A 12892-nucleotide genomic window follows, 5' to 3' on the forward strand; every position below is an offset into this window, starting at 1 on the left:
TTTATGAAAATGATGAAAGTTCATTTATTATGATTTGAATATTTATGTAAAATTAATATGGTTCATTAATTATGATCAATACTTTATATTAGGGAACAATCAAAACTTCTATGAAATCATATATTAATCAAATGAAATGGACGGTTAAGATTGGGTTGTATTGGTTGCACAAATGTCAAAAATTGTATAATAACCAACCTCTCTCTATATATGTATATATATATATATATATGTTGTTGTGTGCATTCAATTCCATATATATATATATATATATATATATATGCATAATAAACTCATTATTAGAATTATCATTTGCAAAAATTTACATGTATCTTTAAACATTAGGACTTGTATTTATAAAGGAAATTGACATATATATTTATGCTAGAAATGAGTTGCCAATTGTTGGGTAAACGTTAAGACTTGTATTTTTAAACGAAATAGAGGGCCATTTTACGTTAGAAATGGGTTGCCAATTGTTGGGCAAACGTTAGGACTTGTATTTTTAAACGAAATTGAGGTTCATTTTACGTTAGAAATGGGCTGCCAATTATTGGGCAAACGTTAGGACTTGTATTTTTAAACGAAATTGAGGTCCATTTTACGTTAGAAATGAGTTGCCAATTGTTGGGCAAACGTTAGGACTTATATTTTTAAACGAAATAGAGATATATTTTACGTTAGAAATGGGTTGCCAGTTGTTGGGCAAACGTTATGACTTGTATTTTTAAACGAAATTGRGGTCCATTTTACGTTAGAAATGAGTTGCCAATTGTTGGGCAAACGTTAGGACTTTTATTTTTAAACGAAATAGAGATATATTTTACGTTAGAAATGGGTTGCCAATTGTTGGGCAAACTTAGGACTTGTATTTTTAAACGAAATAGAGATACATCTTACGTTAGAAATGGGTTGCCAATTGTTGGGCAAACGTTAGGACTTGTATTTTTAAACGAAATAGAGGTCCATTTTACATATAACAACTAATTAAACTGACACATAATTTCGTAAATTTGTAGCTATGTCGACTAATGCTGATAGATGATGGATGTATAAGCGAATAAATAGGAACGAAACTATAAATCCAGTTTTCCAAGTTGAAGTAGTTGGATTTTTGGATTTTGCTTTCTCTAATGAGCGATCTACGGCAAGATGTCCTTGTAAGAAGTGTCAACTTCAAAAGTTTAAAAGTAGAGATGAGATTCATATAGACTTAGGATTCACAACAAATTATAATCACTGGTATGCACACGGTGAATTAGAACCCGAACTTCAACAACCACAACAAACAATAGTGGACGAAGATTACAATGAGTTTGATGGTGTTGAACAAATGGTCATGGATCAAAATGTTCCCGGTACATCACGTACGTGGGACGAGCAAGAACCACATCAACACGCACAACGTTTCTATAATATGTTACAAGCTGCAGATGAGTCGTTGTGGGAGGGATGCCAGAGATTTTTAAAGTTACAGGCAGCGACAAGGTTTTTGAATTGGAAGGCGGATTGCAATGTGCCAGAGACAACCTTCAATGGTAACCTTACTATGGTAAAAGAAATGCTACCTGATGGTGAACAACTGGTTGGTAGCTTTTACGAGACAAAGAAGATGTTGAAGGAGCTTGGTCTTCCGAAAGAAAAGATACATGGTTGCAAGAACCATTGCATGTTATTTTATAAGGAATTTGTTGATCATAACAGTTGTGTAATATGTGGGGAGTCTCGTTACAAGACAATCGGCCGAAACAATAATGTGCCTAATTTGGTGTTGATGTATTTGCCAATTACACCCAGATTACAACGGTGGTATTTGTGTAAGAAAATAGCAAAGGAGATGACTTGGCACCATGATCATCAAACCAAGACGGGAAAGATGGTACATCCGAGTGATGGGGAGGCTTGGAAACATTTTGACAGGATGCATCCCGATTTTGCTCAAGAGATTGGGAATGTTCGTTTGGGATTATGTATAGATGGTTTCAATCCCAATAACTCCAACTTAAGTCCATACTCATTATGGCCTGTTTTTCTTACAAACTATAATCTACCACCTTGGATGTGCATCAAGGACCGGAACGTCCACCTGGCTTTGCTGATTCCTGGCAAGAAGAGCCCTGGTCAGAACTTGGATGTGTTTCTTTGGCCCTTGATCGACGAGTTAAAGAAGTTATTCTTTGACGGTGTCGTTACCTATGACGCTCATCGACGAACGAATTTCACAATGAGGGCCGTATTGTTGTGGACGGTTAGTGACTTCCCTACTTATGCCATGTTGTCTGGTTGGAGCACACATGGCAAGTTAGCTTGCCCATATTGTATGGGTAATGCATGTGCATTCCAGTTGCAAAGCGGAGGGAAGTCGTGTTGGTTTGACTGTCACCGCAAGTTTCTGCCAATCAGACACTCGTTCAGGCATGATAGGAACCAATTTCGTGTTGGACATGTCGAAAAAGCTGGTCCACCTCCTCTTCTAACTGGGGAACAATTATGGACAGAAGTTTGTAGCCTTCCTACGGTCTATGATGGAGTCTCACACGGTTCAAGGCAATATAGGAAACCTGTGGTGAAAACAAAGCCAAGAGAGGTCTATGACTTAGCATCGAGTACCCCTGAAGTCCGGTCGGATGATAAAAATATAGACGATGAACAGTTTTTTCAAGAAAATGAACGAATAACCCGACATGAGGGAAACGAAGATGTTCAAGAACCAATCCAGCTTGTCACAGGGGAAGACGACATCGAAGTTGCCAACGATCGTCGCGACAACTGGCATGTTGATGAGAGTAGTGAYGAAGAAGAGGAGTTCCAATACYHGGATAGTGACTCTGAGGACGAAGAACTTGACTTGTCTGATCACTCATCAGATGATTAGGCTTTATTTGTAAATTTTAGTCTTAGTAAACTTTGTGTAGTTGTTTTAAAATTTTATTATTTCCATTTTTAAATCTTAATTAGTAAACAATTGTTAGACATTTTCAATTGTGTGAAATATTTACTGTATACTTGAATTATTGTTGTATGTTTTCTAATGTTGCTTTGTAAAAAATTGATAATGCCGCGTACTCGGATTACCGGTCAAACTAGTGGAGGTACACCTACCCACGGTACGGGTAGAGGCTCTAGTACCGCTTCGGCACACCCGGAGGAGATTAAGTCTGGTCATGGTAGTGCTGCTCCGGAGCCGCTTCCACAATAGCGGACAATTATTGGCATCCGCGCAAAGAGTAAATACATTTACATCTTTTAATTGATAAAAATATATTATTTGTATTGATGCTAATTCAATTCGTAATTATATAGTTTCAATGACACCAAAGTAATCCGTCGGATCACCAAGATCAACCGAGAGCTACTTGACGGCCCATAGACCAGTTGGGAAAAAATCCCAAAGAACGTGAGACGCCGAATGTGGGAGCGGTTCCAGGTTTGTGTTATATATTCAACTTATTATATTTTATGTATTTTTTTGAACCTAATAATCGGCTAAACTTTTACGTACAGGGCTATTATACTTGGGATCCAGCTTTGGACGCCCAGATCCTTGAGATATGGGAGAGAAAGTCGGCCAAGTCGTATAATGATAACATGAGTGCTGCGAGGAATAAAGTTGGGGAAAAAACAAAGATAAATGGGTATCCTCAGTACGATGAAACGGACCCCAACTGAGATATGAGTGTGTTGAAGAATTTCCCCCTCAGCTGGATATCTTCAGATGTGTGGGTCCAGATGGTCAATCGTTGGAACAGTGATAATTGGAAGGCTGTTTCCAGTGTGGCGCGTGAGAACCGTGATAGCCAAGTTGCGCTACACACCGGTGGATCGATACCATTTTCGGAGCATGGTGCTCGTCTGGTAGAACCTAAAACCAATTAATTTAGTAGTTTGATTTTTAATATGTTATAATTAACACATGTTTGTATTATTTGACCTTTGTAGACACGAGCAAAAGATGACGTGCCCCCAACCGTTGTGGAATTGTTTGATTACACACACAAGAAGAGGTCGAGTGGAGATGCTGCATCTACGGATTCGGGGGGGGGGGGGGTACGTGACCACAAAATGTAGCCAAGTTATGGTTAGTATATCTATCTATTATAATTGGGTTGCCATTTGTTGGCAAATATTATAATTTGTTAAGTTAGAAATTACGTATATATATACGTATATATATATATATCATTATTTAGTTTGGGTTATCATTTGTTGGGCAAACATTATGATTGTTTAAGTTAGATTTTAAGTATATATCATTATTTAGTTTGGGTTGCCATTTGTTGGGCAAACGTTAGGATTGTTTAAGTTAGAAATTACGTATATGTCATTATTTAGTTTGAGTTGCCATTTATTGGGCAAACGTTATGATTGTTTTGGAAACGTCCCATTTACAGCCGTTATGCTGTCAGAATTGACTTGCAATCTTTTTTAAACTATATATAGGATGAGTATTCAACTGGTATCAGCCAAAGATACGGCGATGATCCCTCCACCTATCCTTAGTTGATAAAGAGTTGTGGGAGCAAGCGGTTGGGGGAAGCAAGAAAGGCCGTTAATTTGGATTTGGGTACAACCAAGATCCCAATTGTGTCTTGACCGGGAACTACACGGAAGGTGGTTCATCGTCTTCAGATAAGCACGTATGTGTCTCTTTTTCTTTGATGATGTTTATCGACATAGTTTATAATTCATGTTAAATATTATAACGTTTAATTTATTTTATAGGGAATTCAAACCTTAAAGACCCAACTTAGAGACTCACAGGAACAAAGTCAGCGCCAACGGATGGCGGAGGAGGAGCGATGGCGGGAGGCGAAGGAGCGACGTTTGGCGGAGGAGGAGTGACAGCGGGTGGAGGCGGAGCGACGACGACAGAGGGAGGAGCAACATGATAGACAACTTTAAGATATGGCTGCTTTGGTTAGACAGCTCAGTCAATCTCAACATTTCCCCCCGCCACCACCATATTGAATATTGTCTTTTGCTTTGAAACAATTTAGTTTTGTTTATAACAACTTAGTTTTTGTTTGGTTGAAATAATTGTAGTTTCACTTTAATGTATGATATTTAGTTCTATTTCGCCTTTTTATTTTCATTTTTAATATTGTACAGATTTACAGATTTTAAATACAGGTTTTAAATATTAATTTTAAAATAAATTTAAAATATTAATATTTATATATTTTTTCCGGCGGATTTCCGGCGGATTTATCTGCCGGTAATGTTTGTAATATAAAAATATTTTAAAAAAAATTAAAAAATTAATATTTATATATTTTTTCCGGTGGAAATATCCGCCGGTATTTTTTAAAATTAAAGATATATTCTTTTAGAAAAGATTATCGAGAAACATTTCCGGCGGAATATTCCGCCGGTAAATTTAAAAAAAAAATACTTAACTGTTTGTTAATTTAATCAAGATTTTATAAATAAACCGATGAGGAATTTCCGGCGGCCGTGATCCGCCGGAAACGGGGAAAATCTGCCGGTTTTTCCGCCGTAAAAACAATCACCGGCGCCACTTTTTCCGGCGACCATATCTGCCGGAAATCCGCCGGAAATAGTGATTTCCGGCGGATATGGCCGCCGGAAAAAGTGGGTTTTTTGGTAGTGTTATATTTTTTACTTTTTTATTTTGTATATTTATTGTAAAAAATACGTTTAAAAAAATTACATCATTATAATTCTCTAGTCAATACCTTCAAAATGACTGTCAATACCTCCAAAATGAGCCTAATATTGAATACTTTTGGATTTAATCATATTATTAAATATCATGCAGATGTATTTTTTAGGAATTATTAGTACTACTTACACTTTATATCATTATAGTTATTTACTTTAATTTTTTTATCTCTTACTTTTTCATTCTTCATCTTGTTAATATTAATTGTTATATATGAACTAAAATACATTAAAAATACGTGTTGTTTACAAAATACATCATTATATTCATCTTGCCAATACCATTATAATGAATTCAATATTGAATATTGTAAGACTCTTAAAAATTTGGAAATAGCGATTGTAGGTTTTTACGAAACAAAAGAATGGTTTACGCCGGTTAAATACAAGGAAAACAATCAAGTTTAATGTTAACAACCTCCTAATCTAATTCATACAAGAAATAGATTATGATCATGTGTCACTAAACTTCCAAAATGTTGTTATCTCCAACTAAGGTGTCCCAAAAATGCCACGTGCCTCTAATCAACACCCAACCAGCCTACTCGATTGACCCCGACACTAGAACCTGAGATACATGATACCAAGAACAAGTGTGAGGCTAACGAGCCTAGTGAGTTCAAATGTTAATACAGTCAACAAATTATATACGCATAATTACACGTTAATGTATGCTCCAAGCATGGTTCTCCAATAGCTTATGTACTCCAATAGGGTTTCGCCACCAAACCCCAATAACCAAGAATAAGCGTACTTTCAATCTCATGCATACGGGGGAGACCCATCCCCATTGATCATGACAGAAAAAATAATAGACCATGATAGTTCCTATATACTGATTATGACAAGATATCAATTAATAGAAAGATAGAATTGAGTAGGAAATCATCATGTCATTGATTATGGAACTGTTGTAAGAATATAAAAATTATTATAGAATGAATCTTGAGAGTATTTATACAAAATGAATCTATCCATATAAAGTTGTTAAGATCATTAAAACAAATCTAACAGACTTCTATTTATACAAGAATAACTAGGCTAAAGATACAATACATTACAGAACAAACAAATGAACATATAACACGTGGCTTAGTATCTTGACTTAATCTTCAAACATGAGAAGTAATTATGCACATATTGGCTAAATGTTTAACTATAGATAGTGTATCCACAGTTAGTCTTCGAACTCTGTACACAAGCTAGCCGGACTCTAAAGACTTTATACCCGAACTCTGAAGGCATTATCACTTATACTTTTTCTCCATTTCCGAACTCTGGAAACACTAATTTAGACTTGATGTTGAACTCTGGAACCATCCATTCAGAGTTATGTCTGAACTCTAAATTAACTCTAATTACAAGTCTTCAGACTTTCAACACTTAGAAAGTTCTTCACAATTTGAACCAACGTCATATTTTCACAATCTCCTCTTTTGGTTCAAATTTTTTTGTATATGTCAAAACCATATTCCTTCAGAGTTTTCACAAACCTTAGCAAGATCAGATTCCTAAAATTCAATTAGGTTTGAAGTAAGTGAACCATCTTCTCAATGAGCTTAATGTTTTGATTTCTTTTATCCTTCTCTTTCTCAAATTTTTTTTAATCTATCTTAAAGCTTCTGATGAATACTTTACAACTTTAGAAACTTTGAAATACAATCTTTCTCCTTTATGTGTATTGAAAAAGAATCCAGCTTCTAAATGCTCTATCATAGATCCACTTTTGAAATTTTGAATTTTTTCTAAAATGTATTGGGAGCAGACAAGAAGAATGTGTCTTTATTCAATTCAAGAGAAACTTGCAAATCTACCAACGCTGCCCACTTGGTTGCCTTCAACATTCCATGTCTGAGAGCAGAAGTTGCTTTTCTGAATCTATAAATTTTTTCTTCATATGGTACCAACAAAAGATGCATCCCCTAAATATATTCTAGATGAATGCTCTTAAAATCTGCTTCTGTAATGGTATGGGAGCTTCCATATTCCTTTTTTTTTACCTCAAACACCATGTAATCAAATTTTTTGAATTACTTCAACTTCACATCTTCAACTTTTGTGATTCTCAGATCTAAATAAACATATCTCTAAAAATTCCCAATAGTTGTTATTGAAACTTCCCGTCTTGCATTCAAAAGTATCCATGTAAGAAATTGCTTTGAAACTTTTAGCAGTCATAGAAAGATGCCTAAATCTGAATTCTAAAAACCATTAATTGGCATCTACTTCTTCATATTCATCTTTCTTTTCTTCAATGTTATTCTTTTCAACATGTTCATCCATGACCTCAACTCGTTCATCCAACTCCATACAAATAGCCTTTGTGGCCTCAACATCATTCTTCTCAGACTCTTCTTATAATATCCGTGTTTTGTTAATTCGTATAAATTTGGTTAAGTGAATTTTTGGTAGAGTTGTGTATAACGTCTTTGTACTCATGCTTACCCGAATTGTGCCGCATTCAAATAACAATCACTAATTGTGCACCGCCAAACTCCTAAGTTTTTAATATATACAAGGAAGGGTTCAAACGAGAATCCCTGTGATTTACGAGAATACGAGAACAACCTACTAACCAAGGGTAATCTTGGAATTTAAATGATAAGATTATAAAAACACGATCAGAGAAAAGGCTCCGATCATCTGGGAATTGATAACAACCACGAGCTACTGTGTTATCAGTTATGTAGCAAGAAGTCGAACATCAAGAATATAGAGGAAGAAATCGAACATGGACTGAGGAAGAAAGCAACAACAAGAAGATTGAGGGAGAAGGTTGCATAGACAATTCAATGAAGGTTTATTTATCACATGATTTGGGTGTGATAATCATGTGATAATCCATTGATGATTATCACAATCACACGATTACCATTACTCCAATCAAACAATTATCACAATCACACGATTATCATTACTAGTAACCGATTACGATTCATATGTAGGTTCCATTACAATATCTTCAATTCGATTAGGTTACATAATCACATGATTATCACAAGAATGCCAACTACAATCTATCGGTTCGACTAGTGTCGACTGTTCAATTTGGGTGTGATAATCATGTGATAAGCTAATGACAAAGAGGATAGTAAACGATTTTCACATCAATCGACTATCACACTATTATCATATGATTAATCTTGTTTTATCCTAACCTCCAGTCTCATTATAAAGAAAATCTGCTAATAGTTGAATAGTAATTGCAATTTCACCATACTTTTTCTTGTTTCACTCATGTCTGCTTGAACATAGATACTCTATTGTCAACATAAGTTGAAACATTTTCTTGTTTTATCTTCTGCAGATTGAATTTAATGTTCAATTGTCCCAATAGTCGATTAGTTTTGTTCTTTCCTAACCTGCAAACTCATTCTAAAGAAGTTTTGCTAATAGATGAATAGTAATTGCAATTCCATCGTACTTTTTCATGTTTCACTCCTGTCTGCTAGAATAGAGATGCTCTATTGTTAACAGAAGTTGAAACATTTTCTTGTTTAATCTTTTGCAGGCATTAGATTTAATGCTCTATTTGGGTGTGATAATCGTGTCATCACATGTGATACTCAATCCGGAAGATCGATACAACCACCAAATTTTCCATCACAATCATTTTATATCCATTGGGTATGATACCAGTATAATAATCATGTGATACGCGAACCTAATAAACCAAAACAATGTGATCAGTCGGGTATAACCATGTGATAATCGTCTGATAATCTATACACGATTGGGATGTGATAATCATGTGATTGTAAAACCTAATTGAATCGAACAGATTGTAGTAGAACCCATCCAAATACGAATCGCGTCATGTGAAAATCATTTGATACTCAATTCGTCATTGCATTATCACATGATTATATCACATACAAATCGTCCAATGGAGTTGATAATTTACCCTAGTCGAACCAATAGATTATACTCGACATTCTTGTGATAATCGTGTGATTGTGAAACCTAATCGAATATGATGGGAAGAAAATGATGGAAGAAAACGATGCACGTTCAATTCAACATGATCAATCCCAAGCTAAAATGATGAGATAATTCTAATTAATTAAAATGAAATAAAAATTATAAAAATACCTAATTATATTACTGCCCTTATTGATTTAATTTTATTTAATATAACTTAAATTATTGAATAAAAAAGTTTTAGGTTAGTAGGTTGTTCTCGCATTTTCGTAAATCATAGGGGTTCTTGTTTGAACCTCCACACATACACACACACACACACACACACATATATATAGGGGCTCATCCAAGGGAGAACTGATTAGTTTGTGGTAACCGTGAGATCCAATGTGAACCACTCGTTTGAAATATTTAAGGATATTTCTTAAATAAGCTTAAAGAGTAATATAGTATTTCTATTTTTGACAACTAATCAAAATATTTGATTAATTTTTTTAAGAGGAAATATTTAATTAAAATTAGTTACCTAGTATATCATAACCTAATATACATCATATTTTAAAGACGTTTGTGAACCAAAGTATATTATAGTGATAACGTTCACAATGTTTCATGTGTATCAACTCATTCTTCCGCTCAGTCTCCAAATCTTCCCTATTCTTCCGCTCGGTCTCCAGTTCCTCCTCTACCCTTGCCAACTTCTCTTTCAACTCATTTACCTGTAAATATTCAATATTCGACAAAATCAATAATTTGTTTGCAATTTTAGTAATGAGAAAGTTTATAACAATATAACCAACATATCTCCGCTCTTGACTGGTATGATGACTCACAATTGCTACATCTACCCGTCGTAGCATAAGAGGGATACTTGGTGGTCCTGAAACCAAAGATGCGGCCTTTCCTCCGTCCTCCAACACTCTGCTCCCAAAGAGATGCCTCATCTCATAAAGGCTCGTCAACAGCTTGTAACATGTTATAAAATCCCTGGGCAAAAGGATTAGGTGTTTGCTCTTTCCCATGTCATGCCATCATGTACCATGAGATCGTTCACCATTTGAAAATAATCTTCATTATTATCCACTATAGGATTAAGATTGACCCACATTTTGATGAGATTCATGACAATAGATTTCACCATGTCCCCGCCAAATGGTATAATCAGGCATGGAACCATATTGTATCAAGTGCAGTATCCTATCACGTGTAGTTCCCCTTTCAACATAATCTTCATTGACATAGACAATGTCCAAAAAACCTTCCAAGTGTCTGACATATGTCCAGCTAAGAGCCCCTCGATCATCACTCTTTCTATACATTCATCCTCTAACTGTCGACATATTCAATAACTACAACAAATAAAAGAAGTAGTTAGTCGACATAATTAAATTAGAGGTGGTGTAGAGAAGTTGGCGGTCTTTGAACGAGTTGAGAAACCTACATGTAAAGTTTTGACTACTAGAAAATCAAATCGTATGTTTAGAGGAGTTTCAGATGACTTTAAAACTCTAAGTGTAACGGTTTGACTACATGAAAGTCAAACAGTAGGTGTCAATGCAGTTGGCGGTCTTTGAACGAGTTGAGAAGCTTACATGTAAAGTTTTGACTACTAGAAAGTCAAACCATAGGTTTAGAAGAGTTTGAGATGACTTTAAAACTCTAAGTGTAACGGTTTGACTACTTGAAAGTCAAACCGTAGGTGTGAATGAAGTTGGCGGTCTTTGAACGAGTTGAGAAGCCTACATGTAAAATTTTGACTACTATAAAGTTTTGAGAAACCTACATTTATAAACCAAACAATTTTCAAAAGAAAAAACTTACAAATTTTAGAGTTAGAGGTTGGGATGAAATCACTTGGAGCAAGTGTGGGAGGGGGTGGTAACGATCGCCGAGGTGGTGATAGCCGGAGGTGGTGGTGGTGACAGGCAAACAGCTGCAACCGCAGGTGTTGGTGACAGCCGGAGTGGTGGTGGCGAGTCGGCGGCGGGGAATCGGCGAAGAACACTGGGGATTCGACGAAGACCGGCGGGGAATTGGATTTGGGGTGACTATTCGATCTAGGTTGAAAGAGTTGATTTGGGCTGTTTTATGTTGATAAACAGCGACGGATTTTCGAGGAAAATTTCCTTCGCTAAAAGTTTCTTAAAAATAATTTAAGTAATTTTTTAAATTGTTTTATTCTAAATATAATTAATAACTTAATTAATTATTAATTAATAAATATTTGTTATTTATTAATATATTTGTTTTTTTGTTAAATATAATTAATTAATTATTTAGTTATTAATTATTAGATAATAAAGCCCATTAAGGCCCAATAAAACCGAATAAAGTCCAATAAAATCGATTAAAGTCCATTAAGACCCAATAAAACCGAATAGAGTCCATTGAGACCCAATAAACTGAATAAAGCTCATTATGGCCAATAAAACCTAATAAATCCCATTAAGGCCCAATAAGATCGAATAAAGCCCATTAAAATCGAATAAAGCCCATTAAGACCCAATAAAATCGAATAGAGAATCGTCGCACATCTGTTCAACTTATCAAAAAAATCAATAGTATAATTTCCATTTGTGTGGCTTGGCTGGAGAGACGGGTTGTGCGGAATGATGGTTTACATGGAGGATAGGGTCTTGGTTTAGGGGGCTTTTTTGAGGTTGAAGCTCATTTTCTTTATTATTTGTAGCTTGGTTGAGTCTGTTGGGCTTTGTACCTTTTGGCTTGTTGTGGCTTGGTATGGTGTGATGACCAAGTCTTTTGTGTTTCAGGTTTGTTGGGTTTGGTCGTACGCTTAGACTCTGTATTTCTTTTTCTAGTTTTATAAATTTGCCTGGTTTCTTTAAAAAAAAAATGGAATAGAGTCCATTAAGTCCCAATAAATCGAATAAAGCTCATAGGGCCAATAAAATCGAATAAAGCCCAATAAGACCAATAAAATCGAATAAAGCCCATTAAGGCCCAATAAAATCAAATAAAACCGAATAAAGTTCATTAAAATCGAATAAATCCCATTAAGGCCCAATAAAACCGAATAAAGTCCATTAAGGCCCATTATGCCCAATAAAATCGAATAAAACCTATTAAGGCCCAATAAGATTGAATAAAGCCCATTAAGGCCCAAAAAACCAAATAAAACCGAAGAAAGTCTAATAAAATCGAATAAAGCCCATTAAGGTTTAATAAAACTGAATAGAGTCCATTAAGGCCCAATAAACCGAATAAAGCCCATTATGCCCAATAAAACTGAATAAAGTTCATTAAGGCCCACTAAAATCGAATAAAACCC

The 12892-nt window shown here is 35.2% G+C and overlaps 1 protein-coding gene across 1 annotated transcript; it reads left to right on the forward strand.

Annotated features, from left to right (window-relative positions):
- Positions 1 to 1048: 1048 nt before the first annotated feature.
- LOC112509101 lies at positions 1049 to 2875 on the forward strand. The gene has a single exon (XM_025113969.1). It carries the CDS (start codon positions 1049 to 1051, stop codon positions 2873 to 2875), a length of 1827 nt encoding a protein of 608 aa, XP_024969737.1.
- The last annotated feature ends 10017 nt before the right edge of the window (positions 2876 to 12892 follow it).

This window comes from Cynara cardunculus (assembly GCF_001531365.2).
Source record: "Cynara cardunculus var. scolymus isolate 2C chromosome LG 3, CcrdV1, whole genome shotgun sequence".
Taxonomy (NCBI): Eukaryota; Viridiplantae; Streptophyta; class Magnoliopsida; order Asterales; family Asteraceae; genus Cynara; species Cynara cardunculus.